At 47.6% G+C, this 15,000-nt stretch overlaps 2 protein-coding genes across 2 annotated transcripts in view; one reads left to right on the top strand and one right to left on the bottom strand.

Annotated features, from left to right (window-relative positions):
• LOC142884325 (adhesion G-protein coupled receptor G4-like) overlaps positions 1-7,587 on the top strand; it is a 10,566-nt gene extending 2,979 nt beyond the window's left edge. The window contains exons 7-21 of the mRNA XM_076019836.1: positions 783-883; positions 1,902-2,106; positions 2,187-2,352; positions 2,628-2,753; positions 2,844-2,969; positions 3,058-3,103; positions 3,198-3,301; positions 3,892-4,013; positions 4,090-4,358; positions 4,427-4,541; positions 5,026-5,104; positions 5,245-5,446; positions 5,532-5,633; positions 5,845-6,000; positions 6,666-7,587. Of these exons, the coding sequence (XP_075875951.1) occupies positions 783-883; positions 1,902-2,106; positions 2,187-2,352; positions 2,628-2,753; positions 2,844-2,969; positions 3,058-3,103; positions 3,198-3,301; positions 3,892-4,013; positions 4,090-4,358; positions 4,427-4,541; positions 5,026-5,104; positions 5,245-5,446; positions 5,532-5,633; positions 5,845-6,000; positions 6,666-6,814 (2,068 nt within the window). The 3' untranslated portion in view covers positions 6,815-7,587. The remainder of the gene's footprint in view (positions 1-782; positions 884-1,901; positions 2,107-2,186; positions 2,353-2,627; positions 2,754-2,843; positions 2,970-3,057; positions 3,104-3,197; positions 3,302-3,891; positions 4,014-4,089; positions 4,359-4,426; positions 4,542-5,025; positions 5,105-5,244; positions 5,447-5,531; positions 5,634-5,844; positions 6,001-6,665) is intronic.
• Positions 7,588-8,008: 421 nt separating this feature from the next.
• Positions 8,009-14,005, bottom strand: adad2 (adenosine deaminase domain containing 2). The gene is made up of 11 exons (XM_076022320.1): positions 13,905-14,005; positions 13,278-13,433; positions 12,998-13,187; positions 12,723-12,849; positions 12,306-12,422; positions 12,070-12,220; positions 11,493-11,666; positions 11,075-11,295; positions 10,400-10,637; positions 8,300-8,432; positions 8,009-8,146 (listed from the first exon to the last, which is right to left on the bottom strand). Exons 2-11 carry the CDS (start codon positions 13,421-13,423, stop codon positions 8,030-8,032), a joined length of 1,614 nt encoding a protein of 537 aa, XP_075878435.1. The 5' UTR covers positions 13,424-13,433; positions 13,905-14,005; the 3' UTR covers positions 8,009-8,029.
• Positions 14,006-15,000: the final 995 nt, after the last annotated feature.

Below are 15,000 nucleotides of genomic sequence, written 5' to 3'. Positions count from 1 at the left end.
CTTGTGACTGTTTTGGGGGATCGTATCACAAGTACGCATCTTGAAGCATCCGTTCGCACATGGCATTAATATGCGTCTCGAGCGTGCCACTTGTGATCACATTAGTGCATTTTTAACCACTAGGGGCAGTAAAGCGCAAAACTACGGCTAGTTTAACCTGAAAACGAATACGAATCAACTTCCTGTTTGCGGACTATATCAAGTCACTCGTTTTAATTCTACTGCAGCTCGTGCGTATGGATCCGAACGAGGAGTTAACGACTGGTGGGACAGAGTGGTGACGACTTTATTTTCGGATCAACAGTGGCTGGCAAATTTTTGGATGCAACGTCGCACATTTAATCACATATGTGGGAAACTGCGACCGCTGCTCCGCTGACAAAATACGCTAATGCGGAACGAAGGAATTAGCATCCTAATAAACGAGTCTAACAAAAATGATTTGTTTTGGCTTCCTGTTTGTAACTTTATAATGATGACGCCGGGAGGTGGGGCGCCGACCAAGTACGTACACGGGAGAGGTGAGTGGAGTAGGCGGTCGTTAATGTGGACTGAAGTCGCATTCTGTTCACACGTCCGTGACGAATGCGATTCTATGCGAAGCGAAGCGTCGAAAGTCTGGGTATTCGGATGACAACATGGATTTGGAGTGTTTGCACTTGGTTACTTTGTGTGTTTTTTGCCGATCGGAATACGAAAAACGCTTGAAATGACCAAGTGCAAAGAGTTGCAATAAACTGTGCGCGATTCGTCTATGAACCCATTTCTTCCCCCTTCAACAGCAAACTGAGTCCCACAAGCCAATGGTGGTCACCAGACCTGGACCGCTGCTCCCTTTGGGTGGAAACCATCACAGATCTGGACCTCGTGCAAGTCACCGCTGGTCAGCAACAACACACTCACCTCGCACCTCATTCATCCTGCGTGGCTTACTCCACAAACAAGACTTCACACAATCCAGATAAGAAGAAAATGCCTTGGCAAAGAGTAAACACGTTGAAGTACTTCATCAAGTTCAGGCAGGATCAACCACCGCTGACGTAATGCTTCACTTATACCGACACACACAGAGTCAACACAAAACTCTGTGCCGACCTGTGAACGATCAGATCACGTCCTCTGTGTTTACGACTCTTACAAACTAGGGATGTGAATCTTGGGGTGTCCCATGATTCGATTTAATTCCGAAGTCATGAAGTCATGATTCAACTCAAAATCGATTCTCAATTCAAAAATTAATACACTGCACAGTATGTTAATTATTAGGTGAATCATAGCATAAAAACAGAATACAGTTTGCATAACGTGAATGATGTTGTATAAACAAAATTGAACGGAACAAAAATAAAAACAAAACTGCACACAGATGACACAAATGAGTGTTTTGTGTGATTTTTCAAGATAGAACCTTATTTACGTAAGTAAGTCTCAATTCTCAGTGACAACAAGAACAGGTTCAAGATATACTGAACAATAGAACTTCTGTTAATAAATAGAGAGGCTGAGGTTAGTTGAGGCTAGCAGGGAGGGAGGCTGATGTTTCTCTGGCAGTGCGGCTGGCCAGGTTCACTTGGACCAACCACCTCGACCAGTGACCCGGCCACTGAAGATGCCACACACAGACGTCACGGGCCGGATGAAACACGGGCAGCGCAGAGCAGAACGCAGCTACAGCTACAACTAGATAACATAGCACTGCATCCAGGAGCCTGAGGACGCGCAGGGAAAGGCGGAAAAATGAATAAAAATCTATTTTCAAAGTTTGTGAATCGAGGCAAAAATCGTAGATAGTAAGAATGACGATTCTTTCATTGATCGAACCCCCCCCACACCACCCTTCCCCCCATACGCACACACACACATCTGCACCCCTCTTACAAACGCATAACTTCGATCCTCAGAGAACGGGCTGGACGTCGTGGCCATGATTCAGGGTCTGCTGAGCAACCAGTCCAGCCTGAACTATAATGAGCTGGCGACCGTCCTGGAGAAGCTGGGGGACGTGGTCAACAGCAGCGTGGTCACGCCCGACATGGGCCAGGCCCTCATCGACGTCATCTCGGTGATCATGCAGTCCGTCAGCGACCTGCTGCCGTTCACCAACATGTGAGGACGGATCACCACCTCACGACCGCAGTTCACGACTCCAGTGTGCGACCTTCTTAACAGTTTTTGTGCCGCTGCAGGATACTGAACATCATGGAAGCTGTGGGGAACACCATGGTCGACTACCAGAGCTCCTACACCCTGGTGGCTCCGGCCATCGCCGTGTCCGTGGTGAATGTGGTTCCAGGGCAGTTTGACACTTTGACCTTCAGCGTTTCGTCGGACAGCACGGGAATGAAGCCAGAGGTCAGCCGAGTGAAGTGGAGAACAACACGCGGGTGGATCTGAGCAGTCTCGGTTATTTTCCCCTGTGTTGTCCTACTCGTACGTGGCCAGCGGTGGCCATGGAGACGAAATAAAAAGAAGCGCAGAGCTGCTCACTCACACTGTGAGGCACGACACGTAGATTCTGAGTCGCCAGGAGTGTGGAAGTGCTCTGACGGAAAAAACGGGAAACGGCGTCATTCATCAACAAAAAAAATCAATGAAATATTCACAAGATGCTTCTCTGCGTGCTTCAGGTGTTCATCAACAGCTGGCCGTTGAACGGTACAGTTGCCTTCATCTCGCTGCCGACCTCCACCTCCACCTCCAAACCGTCCAGGGTCATCTTCCAGTTCTATGGGCTCCCGATGCTCCTCTTCCAAGTAAAATTCCTCCACAACACTGACACGTGTAACACCTGACACACACACACACACACACACACACACACACACACTGTTTCACACTTTCAGAGCAGCAACAAGAAGCAGGTCCTCAACACCTTCGTGGTGTCGGCCAGCGTGACCACCGGCAGCTCTCCAACCCGAGACCTGAGTGAAGACGTGCAGATCATGCTCCACCACCTCCTGCCCAACACAGTAGGACCACTCTCTGCATGCACGGCAGGACAGACAGACTGTTGTGACCGTGCGACACACAGACAAACGCCATCTCCTCTTATTACAGCAGCAACGCAACGTTCAGTGCGTCTACTGGAACTTCAACGAGAACGGTAGGTGCTGCCCGACCTCGACGTTTAGTGACCACCAGCCGGGTTGTAGTGTGCGTGTGTGTGAGACGCTGAATGTCCATCATCAATCTCCCAGATGGACGAGGAGGCTGGGACGGCCGCGGCTGCAGGGCCTTCAACAGCACCTCCGGCTACACCACCTGCGTGTGTGACCATCTCACACACTTCGGCGTTCTGCTGGTGCTCGCACACGCAAGCACGCACACACACACACACACACACACACACACACACACACACACACACACACACACACACACACACACACACACACACACACTTCCCTACCCCTGGAGGGTTTTTATTACGCTTCCTCGATCACTCCAGCAGGGGGCAGCAAATGCACAATAAATGAAACAGATGAGTAGCATGAACAGTTGAACCAGCTGTGAAATTGTGGCTTTAGTTTCTCACACACACACACACACACACACACACACACACACACACACACACACACACACACACACACACACACACACACACACGTATGAAGATATTCACAGACAGGAAAGAAATACTTACATTACTACAGATTTAAAGGGTGTCCTATACAACAATAAGACTCCAGTGGAGCTGCCACACATGATTAATCGACGAAAAGAATTTTGTAAAATATGAAACTTTTGAAAAATACTTGTTAGTATGGCTTGTTAAACCCTGATCCTGATGAACTGACTGTTTTACTAAGTCCTAGTTGTATCAGCCTTTGAGTCTTGATGCTACTACGCACCTCATATTGCAGGGGTGACACTGTGTTTCCTGCGCAGGACGTCTCCAGAACTCCGGTGGACCCGGCCAACGAGCAGATCCTGACCATCATCACCTACATTGGCTGCGGAGTTTCCTCCCTCTTCCTGGGAATCACCGTTCTCACCTACACGGCCTTCGAGTGAGACTGCACACCTCTTATACACCCCGCAGCGGTTCCTCCTACCTGTCTTTTTTCTGAGATCTCGCTCTCGCAGGAAGCTGCGTCGGGACTACCCCTCGCAGATCCTCCTCAACCTGTCGCTGGCGCTGCTGGGCCTCAACCTGGTCTTCCTGGTCAACTCCTGGCTGTCCTCCTGGGGGGTGTGGGGCCTGTGCGCGGCCGTGGCCGCGGCGCTGCACTACTTCCTCCTGGCGTCCTTCACCTGGATGGGACTGGAGGCCGTTCACATGTACTTTGCCCTGGTCAAGGTCTTCAACGTCTACGTGCCGTCGTACATCCTCAAGTTCTGCGTGGTGGGATGGGGTGAGTGGTTTGCTCCGCCGCCGTGGTGCTGGCCAGACAGAGTGAGACTCACCCTCTCACTCCCTCAGGGGTCCCTCTACTGATCTGCTGCCTGGTGTTCATGGTCAACAGCCAGGCCTACGGCAGCAGCCTCGACTTTGGCGATCCGTCGGCCCCGGACACACTCGACAACTCAGGCAACTTGTGAGTGTTCGGCTTCGGCTTCCGTTTCTGCATTAATATTGGATGCACTGCAGGACGAGTGAGGCTGTTTGCAAAGTAAAAGCATAGAAGCAACATGAATATGATCATTCCTATCGGAACTATTTATCCAATGAAAAACACACACACACACACACACACACACACACACACACACACACACACACACAAGGTTTGTCCAGGTACCAGCAGGTTTTTCGAGGTGGTGGTGATTTTCCATCTTAAATTTATCCGGCATCTCCACCTGGAAACATTAAAAGGCTCAGTCATATTTATTTATTTATTTATTTTTTTTTTACAGCACTGACAAATTAACAAGCAACAAAACAAATGGTCAATGAACACAGGACTTGTCTGAACAATTTGGAATTTGTCTGGACGTTGGACTAGAATGAAAATGAATCCAGAGTGCCCCCTGCAGGCCAACAATAGCAACCGCAACTGTTCTTTATCTACCCGCCTCCAGCTGCTGGATCCAGGATAATGCGACCTTCTTCGTGTCCGTGGTTGCTTACGCCGTGCTGATCTTCTTCTTCAACGTGGCGGTAAATCAATCACTGCTGTCACACAAATTTTCCCTGTCATTCATCCTGTTTGTTCCCTGATTACATTCCTGGTTACTCATCATTGGTCTATTACAATGGTGATTTTACACGGTCGTCAACCTTCCTCTGAACCCTTCCAGGTCTTTGTGGTGGTTCTGATCCAGATCCGTCGCATGCGAGCCAACAGTCCTGCCGGGAGCCGCAGCGGCCTGGTGCAGGAGCTGAAGGGCATGGCCAGCCTCACCCTCCTACTGGGCTTGACCTGGACCTTTGGCTTTTTCACCTGGGGACCCGCCAGGGTCTTCCTGCTCTACCTTTTCTCTGGGCTCAACAGCCTGCAAGGTCAGAGGAAGCCGACACTCCCTGTGTCTTGGTAACAGTTGGTCATATGTCATCACACACCCGTGCGCTTGTATTTGTGTCCCAGGGCTTTTCATCTTCCTTTTCCACTGCCTGATGAAGGAGAGCGTCAGGAGACAGTGGAGGGTTCACCTCTGCTTCGGGCCCTTCCAGCTGGACGACAGCTCTGGTGCGACAGCCACACACGAGAATTGAGTCGATGACTTTAAACTGACTGTTAATTTAATAAACACTTGTGCTGTCAAGTGGCAACAGAATACAAAAATCAAGATAGAAAGACAAGACAGGACTCGAGGACCCTGAACGAGGTCAAATATAGCGAATTGAAATTAAAGGCATCTGTGATTATTTCCACCTGTGTGCTTGGTGTCGCACTGCAGAGCGAAGTCACTCCGCCTCCGCCGGGGGCGTGGCCAAACCTGGGTTCAATCCGCAGCGGCTGTCGGCGCCGTCGGTCCACTCGGCCCACTCCAGCTCCACGGACAGCACGTCGGCCTCCAGCGAGAGAGAGGCGTCCTACAGGAGACCCAACCTGGGTGAGGAGCCGCAGAACTACACAGCACGGGGGGAGATGTCTTTGAAAAAAAAAAAAAAAAAAAGCTACAGGGGGCACCACGCTATAGATAACACTTTAAATTCTTCAACTCAACACTGTTCTGTTTCTTTTTGACATTAAAGTCCAATTGAACGTCCTAATCCCCGTCTCTTGTCAGACATTTAAAGCGGTAATTAAAGGTTCCGATTGTTCTCGCCGGGATTCAAACCCTTATCAAAATTACAAAAGGCGGCACGGAGACATCGCAGTCCAACAGCAGCCACCAAATCACAGAGAAGATCACAGCACACATTAACCACTGCTGGACAATCATAAGAAACACAGGTTGAAAGCCCATCATTATAAAAATCTCTCTGTAGCCTTCCAAAAACAGCATATTTGATCTGTGTGTGAAAGATCATGTTTGATCTTCCACGTTTGGAGGTTGTAGGGTGAGGGAACGGGAGGAAGGGGTCATCAGGCATCAGTGAGGCCGCCCTTTGTGACATCAGAGAGAGCATTTTTTTTTTGTCAGAACGGTGTAATTTATGACACACTTTGTCAAACAAAAGTGTCCGAAGACGTGATGCATGGATTATCGGTGGAAAACAGTGGTGCAGGGACTTGGAACGACCGACTGACCCTTTTCTTTCATCCGTCCTGCAGCCCTGCTGGTCAATTCTCTGGCTCTCCCTCGCGCCCACAGCAGCAGCAGCAGCAGCAGCTCGGCTGCAGCGGCTAAGCCTTCACACAGGGGGGCACAGCAGACACCTGGCTGGAAGAACCACCTGATTGGCCAGCAAGAGCACAGATAAAATGGACGGACACACACACACACACACACACACACACACACACACACACACCCTCGTAAATGGACATGGCCGGCTCTGAAAGGACAGCAGCAGCACTTCATCCCCAGAGGGCGTGACGTCACCGGCAGCCAACCGTCTGCTCCGCTCCGTCTTCATTAGATCATCTCATCCTACACTTGTGTTATTTGTTTCTGCTAAATATTGTAATCGAGCCCGTAATTACCGGGACATGAGTAGTTGCATCCAATCCAAGGAGGAGTCTGGTTGCCAAGCAACTGGTGAATTGGAGGCATGGCGACAACGAACCACGGCGTCGCACTGATAAATGACATTATTGAAACGGACCGAAATACATTCTGCGTCAATCCCTCCACGTATGCCAATATTATTCAATATTTGTCGGTTTGTTTGTTTTTTAATCGGGTGTCTCTTTAATTTCACCCTGATTAGGCCAATTCACAAGTTCCCACAATGTTTGTGTTTGTGTTGCTGAAGCACCACTTGGCCTTTGTTGAGCAGAATCAGGCCTCTCAGAGCTTGGACAAGAGCCTGTAATCACATTACAACGTTTAAATGCACACACATAAAATACAATTGCTGATTAAAAAAGAAAAACAATCATTCGCTGGATATTAAAGTCCATAATTAAAAGATCATTTGTGCGTTTGTGTGTGTGTGTGTGTGTGTTTGCATTCTTCCTACCATTGGCAGGAGCCTCACAGACAACACTCAACACTTGATGTCGCAGCATGATGTTAATCAGGATCATGTATCCGAAATAATTAAAAAACTAACTTGTGAGAGAACAAAGACTTGAGGTTTATTTTTCAGAGAAAACTTGGACTTGCCATCAAAAACAACCACAACACTCAGTTTCAAGAATAATACACAGAAAAACAACAATACACACTCGCCTCTTCATATGTGCCAGATTCAGACTTTATGTCTGTTCAATCAAAAACAAACCATTTGTGGTTGAACACCTGCCCAAACGAAAGAAAAGTGTGTTGCTTTTCTTTCACCAGTAATTTCACTCCCACAACTCAACTCAACTCAAACCAGCTGCCTCCCTGATGCACAACAAGCAGGAACTCTTTAATTTCGCCGCCTACACAAACTAAAACAAGAACAACAAACGTAGAAGCAGTTTGAGCAACTCAGGTACGGCAAAAACTTTGTTTTGCTTTTTTCCCCCACCAGAAAGCTCGCATAGATTTAGGTTCGGGCCCTGAAGTGGTCCACCAGCCTTTTGGAATTCCAAGGACCTGCACCGTTCCTCAGGAAGTGCTGTCTGACCAGCTCTTTGACCGCCTGGTAGACAAACGCTTCCACCTGTGAGAGTAGAAAGCTGGTGAAGACATCTCAATTCATTCTCTACCAAATCCTGTTTTTATGCAACACGGTGACATCACAGTGGCCAAGTGTGCAGTTCACTCAGCGGCTGTGCAATCTGTGAAATCACCAGAGCACAGGTGACACACTGACCTTGACACTGTGGCAGCTGGGCAGCTCCAGCAGGTAGCTGTGACCACCCAGCGCTGCCACGCGCCGGAAGTAACTGTACAGCGCCCTCTTGCAGAGTCTGCTGGAGGAGCCGGGGCCACTCACATATGGAGAGCTGGGAAATATCAAAGAAACCATGATGATCATAACCAGCGGGTTTAAATGCATGAAGAGAAAAACAGTCACGCAATACTGGGATATGAACATGGAGGGAACTGGGGGGGTACCGGTCCAATATTGATATCGGATATTTTCCAGCCATGGAAAAACAAGTATCGGCCTGCATCTAAAATCTCTGACCCAAGCGCTTCGATACCAGCGAGCGCTTATATCGGAGTTCCCCAATGTCCAGCATGCAGAGCCCACATGATCACAACAACAGCAGTGTGTATGCAACGATGTGGGAAGGAGTCACGTCAGCCGCGTGGCTCGTGTTTTTCGATCAAGTCTGAAAAAGACATTGCAGCTGAGCGCAAAACTTGTCACGCACAGGTTTCCCCTGGTGGCGGCACGGAACAGGAGGAGTTCAATATGACTGACCTCATCACACCCGACCCAGTTCATTTCTTGAGTAACTTCCCTTCCCTTGCCTTTTTTTTTTTTTTTTTTTAAGATTCCACACTACAAAAATAAATGATGAAAGTCTGAATGATTCGTGCTGATATGGTGTCACTAACGGTATCGGCCGATGCTCCAGCCTGAGACATCGGTGACGCATTGAATAGTTGTGTAAACACCAAACCCTGAAGACCTCAAACTGGGATAATGTCGAGACAATCACATCATTTTGGGACGGATGGACATCCTTTTTCCAGACTGAGCTGCAGATCCATTTCAATCTGCGTGAACAAAACAACACGGGCGCTTGCAGACAGCTGCTGCTGTGTTAGGGGCCAGTGTGCGGCCAGTGTGCCACTCTCTTTGTGTTTACTGGCCTCGCAGTGTGTGTAACACACTCCTACGCTAATGATTCACTAGAAACACAGGCCAGTTAATTAGCTGCAGTGGGAGGCTGCTGGTGCCGGTGCCGGTGCTGGTGCCGGTGCTGGTGATTCGATGAAAACGACGGCCCAGTCCTCATCGTGCTCAGCCCTCAGTGACTGCCTTTCACTCTCCTCGCATCTTTAACTTCAGGACTTCATTTTCCTGACATTGACTTGTGGATCTTTTGTGCAGCATATGCCGTCTTGCTGAGCGCACCCCCGTCTCCCCGCAACCACAATGCACTGTGTAAAAGTGTCTGTGCTGCAGGACAGAGAATTTACAGCGTCGCCGCGAGCGCCAAGCAGGATCTCAGATCTATTTTTGGCTCTAATCTCTGTTCAAGGACGACACAGTCTGCAGCGCGAGGCCCCGCCTGTGTCACGCTCTCACCGGCGGCCAGCAGCATCAGCATCAGCATCAGCAGCAGCAGCAGCAGTCGCCTGCAGCCTGCAGGGCCTCGCCAAGGCTGTCAAACACTCTGTCAGCGCTGCTCTGAGATAACTGGAGCTGCTGCAGGGTGACAGTAATGTTGAGACAGTTGGGGAGGATGAACCAGCCCACTTCCCGTCTCATCTCATACACACATACATGTCGGGGAATACCAACTCCAACAGATTCATAGTTTTCTGCTGACCTGATTATTGCCTTGGTATCAGGATTAAAGTCATTGGAAGGTGTCGTAAACGGAGCCCTGCATCTACCAGCGCTTCTAAAGCTGACCACACCCACGTACTAGATTATTAATTATACCAAAGGCTTTTATTGGAAACTTGTGTTACCTAAAACACACACACACACACACACACCAGCTGTTGGCTTTTCAAAACCTAATATCTGACGTTCAACAGCAAAAGTAGTGATGATAATGACTTACACAGCACTAAGAATCATTTAAAAAGTCTGGAAATGGAAAAACAGCTGGCTCGCTTAGAAAACTTGCACATCTTGCTGCCACCTACTGGTAGTGTGTTTAAAGACAGCTTTGAAAAAAATGAATAAATAACATAAAAATGATAATAAATGTGATAAAAAATGATACATAAAATGTGCAGGGGACAGACAGACACCAGCAGCACGGAGGCATGTGGTCGCTCCTACCCAGGGACGATGAGGCCCGTGCTGCTGTCCAGAACTTCGATGTCCTTGTCGCCGAGGCTCCAGTTGATGGCGAGGTCGCCGTGGAGCGGCGAGGCCACTTTAGGGCCGACGTGGGCGCCGCTGTGACAGACCACGTGCTGCTTCTTGTAGGGAGATGGCAGAGCGTCCTTCAGACTGTCGTCCAGTCGACTGTTGATGGTGTGACACCACAAACTGTTGCCTATGGCCTTCTTGGCACCTGAGCAAATATAAGTGTTACATGTTATCTTGCTGCGGACCCCTTTTTTTTTTGGGATAAAGCTCCACCGCTTTTGAAGAGCAACCACTTCCTGTGAGGGAATACACTGAAATTGACAGTGTATTTCCAGGGCTAGCAACTCGGAAGCACTTTTGTGTGCCACCTGAAATTTGAGGATAAAATATTCATTCATCCACATGCTGGGTAACGATTGATATCACTTTAAGTTGGAACATTTGGCTGCCCTATTTACATAACTTTGAATTAACAGAGGAAACGAGGGGGAAAAAACTCTGGTTAGCAGAGACAAATCCTGCTAGCGGCTCACGCTAACGTTATCAACCGGGAGGGAAAAGGCGGCAGGTGAAAGTCTTGTATCTAACAAACAAATACAACCTGCAGTGAGTGTGTGTGTTTGCTGGTTGGAGGGTGCTCACCCAGCACCATGCTGCTAATGTAGACAGGCTGGATGAAGTGGCTGAGGAGCGCCCCCTGGAGCCCAGTGACAGTCCAGCGGCACAGCTTGTCGCTGACAGACATGCAGCAGACTTTGGCGCCCCAGACGCTGGGCTCCAGGTAGGCTGCGGGGACCAACAGGCCTTTGGCGCGGTACTGTAACTTGACCGTCGTCCAATAGCTGTTGTTTTTGTTGCTGCCCCTGGACAGAAGAACATATCACACCAGCATGCATAACATAACCCACAGTGGGATTTCAATTCAGCCTTCCTGCAGGAGTAGCCAGCGTCAAGATTAATTCAGGTGTGTACTTCTGTTAAAAAAATAAATCCTGTTTTAGCATTTAGCACACGGGTCCAAATGTGCAGGTTTAAACCCCTGAGAGGAGGCAGTCTGTACTTGAAAGGGTAGTTCTTGGTGGTGTCTTCAGGACAATGATTGATGTAGAGATGTAGGCGGAATCTGGGCTTGAGCTGAAGTTGGTGGCTGTCGGCGCAGCTCTCGAAGATGCAGCCGTCCTCCCTGCCCTCAAGATCGGCCTCAAAGAACAGCAGCAGCTGCTTGTATAAGAACCTGGATGGGAGCCAGAAGAAGCACCGTTCACAATTTGCAGAGCCACGTCAGCAGAGAGGATCACTTCTGATCGATGCATTTACATCACAACAAAGGGCCAGTTATGGATTACAGTTATTTCCGATAAACCCCCTGAAATGCAAATCAAACTGGTAGCAATTATTGTGTGGGGAAAATGAGAAAAAAAAAAGATGAATTAGGTCTTCAAGTTCTGTTCAGTATCAGCGTTAACATCCCATAATATGCAGTCTGCTGCTTCAACACCAGGGGATGTGCAGCGAGCTGGTTAGTTGTGGTGAAGTTTCAACAAAAGCAAAAAAAACAAAAAAAACAAAATAGAAAAGAAAAAAGCACATCATCTAGTGGTGTGACGGCTGGAAGTCACACGGGCCAAAGGTGGTACCTCAGAAGAGCCCGCCGGGCGATAACGGTGGCCTGGCAGTCGTGGACCATCATCCCGTCAAAGCAAAGCCACTTCCTGCAGCTAGAGCGTCCTGCTCCCAGGGCCACCACCTTGTAGCTATAAAAGCGACGCCCGCTAGCGTCCAGTTTTTCTATTGAAGTTAATTGAGAGAAAGGACAATAACAGAGAGCCTCGAAGATGTGACCGGTGTTCAATGAGGCCTTTGTGGCGCTCACCTTGTGTCAAGACGAACGCCGCCATGTGGCTCTTACAGCCATAGAATTCAGGATTGTTCTTCAGGAGGCTGTCGAACTTCACGCTGCTGATGGCCGCCATGTGACATTTATGCCATTCTGAAGGACACCGAGAGACAGAGAGAAAATAAAAGCAGAAGAACGCTGCATAATAAATCATTTATGGCCTTTATCACATCAACATGTCAGCTAGGACATAAAAAAAAACCCTCAGAAATCTCAAATAGAGGAGCCGTGAAGCCTGCCTTGAACATTTGATGCTCACGGCTGGTGGCGTTCAGTTAGGTTTTATTTATTTAAATAATTGGGTCGCTAAGAAACCTCTGTCTCTAAACTGCACAACCACTCTGGAATCAGCGCAGCTACCCTCATCATAGAGGACCGCTACCTAGGCTTCACCTTGGTTTGTTATACTCATGCAGTCCTCGACCTGGTCCAGGTGGATCTCTTCATCCAGGAGTACACTTTGAGCAGGAGACACGGCAGGAAGAGAGGGGGCGCTCTGGTCCTCGTCTGAGTCTCCATCCTGGGAGGACAAAAAAAATAGTGCTCATTCAACGTGATGCATTTCTTCAGCACGATAATGAGCTTTGGTTTATATCGGAAGCCAATAACAGTCAATAACAGCCAACAGCCCGTCATGCAGTTTTACAAACACCTCGGATAATACTGACCTCATCTTCCACCGGGGATCCACTATTGCCACAACCAGGGCTGTCTTTCAGTTTTGGGATGGGCATCTCATCGTTTTGGGATTTGTCACCACTACCACTACCAGCATCATCATCATCATTATCAGCAGCAGCAGCAACGTGTGACGCTTCTTCCATGTGTTCAGGCTCTTTCAGAGAAGAGACACATAACCTGGAACAGGAACAAAACAACACATTGTGTTAGTGTGTGGATGGGTCCGTCGATATGTGTCCTTGATAAATAAGACGAGTGTAGTGCCACCTCCGCCCAGCGACTCCTTCACAGTCAGAAACATCATCTTGGGAAGGATCGACAGAGTGATGAAGGTGAGCCATGTCCAGCCGAGACAGGAAACGGGCGGCAGCGCGTCCTCTCAGGCTGCATTTAAACACTTCCTCTTCCGCCATGGTTTCCACGCTGCCAAGAAAAAAAAATGAAAAGCGTGTGGGATATACTTCAAACCGACCAAAAACGAAATTATTCAATATTAAAAGAGAGGGAGAGAGCGAAAGAAAGAGAGAGAGAGCATTTTAGTCATGTTTTTCTACTAAACTTAACTTTATCGACAATCTCAATTAACTAAGATAAAATTAACAATAATTTCATTGATAGTTAACTCAAAACAGGGTCAACGTTAGCACTGACTAAGTTAAAAAGAAAAAAAAAGGACAAGAAGAACGACAAACACTGCCTTGTGTCGAGGCAAACGGCTATATTAGCTACCTAGCTCGCTAGCTAGCTACACGCAGGACTAGTGTTTGCTAATGTCGAAGATTTCAGCTAAATTAAACTCGTTTTTCAGTGAAAAGTTTCACTGCAAGTTCGCAGGTTGAAAACTATATTTTGTATGTTGTTAATAAATAATTAACTGACATGACTATTAACTACCTAAAAACTGACTAGGACGTCCAGCAGACAGACAGGTGGCAGCGTTTCCTGTTTTTTTTCTTCTTCCCTTTTTGCGGCAGCGTTTAGTTGAGTGAGTTGCGTTTACGACGGTGACGCACCATCCACCGCTAAAACCAATAATAATAATAATAATAATAATAATAATAATAATAATAATAATAATAATAATAATAATAATAAAAGACTGTAGACATTTATTTAACAAGGCAGGTGTCGTGATATCAGTGTGAGTGCAGGGAAAAACAATTTAATGTTATTATTTTAGAAATAAATTTGAATAGCAACTTAATTAAATTTAATGCTCAAATTTGCATCAGAAAAAAAATCTGTTTTATTCAATAAATTATTTTAGTCAATTAAATATGGGTGCGAAAATATTTAAACTAATTCATGAATAAAACGAATTTATGAAAAAACTCAAATGAGCAGGGAGAGACACAAATCTGATCCACCTCACCTCACACCTGTATTTATTCAGACAGGAACTCCCTGGTTGGCGTTGACACAACGGCGGAGGAATTTGGAGTTCAACTGTGGCGAAACACTGACTTCTGAGATCGCCGCTTTCATCATGTTTTATGCATAGTCAGTAAGCAAATAGGCTCAGGCTCAGAATGGTTTGGCCATTTCCTATGAATTTTAAATCTGTGACATTCTCTGTGACATTCTCTCCCTCTCTCGCTCTCTCTCTGAGAGAGAGAGAGAACAATGTAAACACTTAAAGTAAGTGCTGTTATTTACACTGCAGAAACATTGGCCCTGATCACTGTGAAACTCTAGATTGAACTCAATCTCCCACAACCCCAAGAGGAGATAGAGCCTCTGCATGTGTCTTTCATGTGCTAAGTAGGTTTTCCTGAGAGAGAGAGAGAGAGAGAGAGAGAGAGAGAGAGAGAGAGAGAGAGAGAGAGAGAGAGAGAGAGAGTGGAAAATGTTTATTTTTTTGCTGTGGCGCTCTGGATTCCCTCCCCGGTGTCGTCTTCAGCTTAAACACCAGTCGTCCCCATTGTCTCCGCCAATTCCCCTTCCCTCATATTTATCCGCCTCATTTTTTTTTGGTCGCTTTCACACCCAC

Source organism: Nelusetta ayraudi, unplaced genomic scaffold (assembly GCF_046127955.1).
Source record: "Nelusetta ayraudi isolate G7.1 ecotype Tasmania unplaced genomic scaffold, CSIRO-AGI_Nayr_v1 ptg000011l, whole genome shotgun sequence".
Taxonomy (NCBI): Eukaryota; Metazoa; Chordata; class Actinopteri; order Tetraodontiformes; family Monacanthidae; genus Nelusetta; species Nelusetta ayraudi.
Note: the sequence above shows the minus strand (reverse complement) of the source record. Positions and strands in the feature narration are given on the sequence as shown.

What these genes read in the sequence shown, in the direction of transcription:
- adad2 (XM_076022320.1), bottom strand. Translation starts at nt 13,423, where the DNA reads ATGGCGGAAGAGGAAGTGTTTAAATGCAGCCTGAGAGGACGCGCTGCC. An exon ending in CATGAGTATAACAAACCAAG is followed by an intron (nt 12,423 to 12,722) that starts GTGAAGCCTAGG and finishes GGTGTCCTTCAG; the next exon opens with AATGGCATAAATGTCACATG. An exon ending in CATTAGCAGCATGGTGCTGG is followed by an intron (nt 10,638 to 11,074) that starts GTGAGCACCCTC and finishes ATATTTGCTCAG; the next exon opens with GTGCCAAGAAGGCCATAGGC.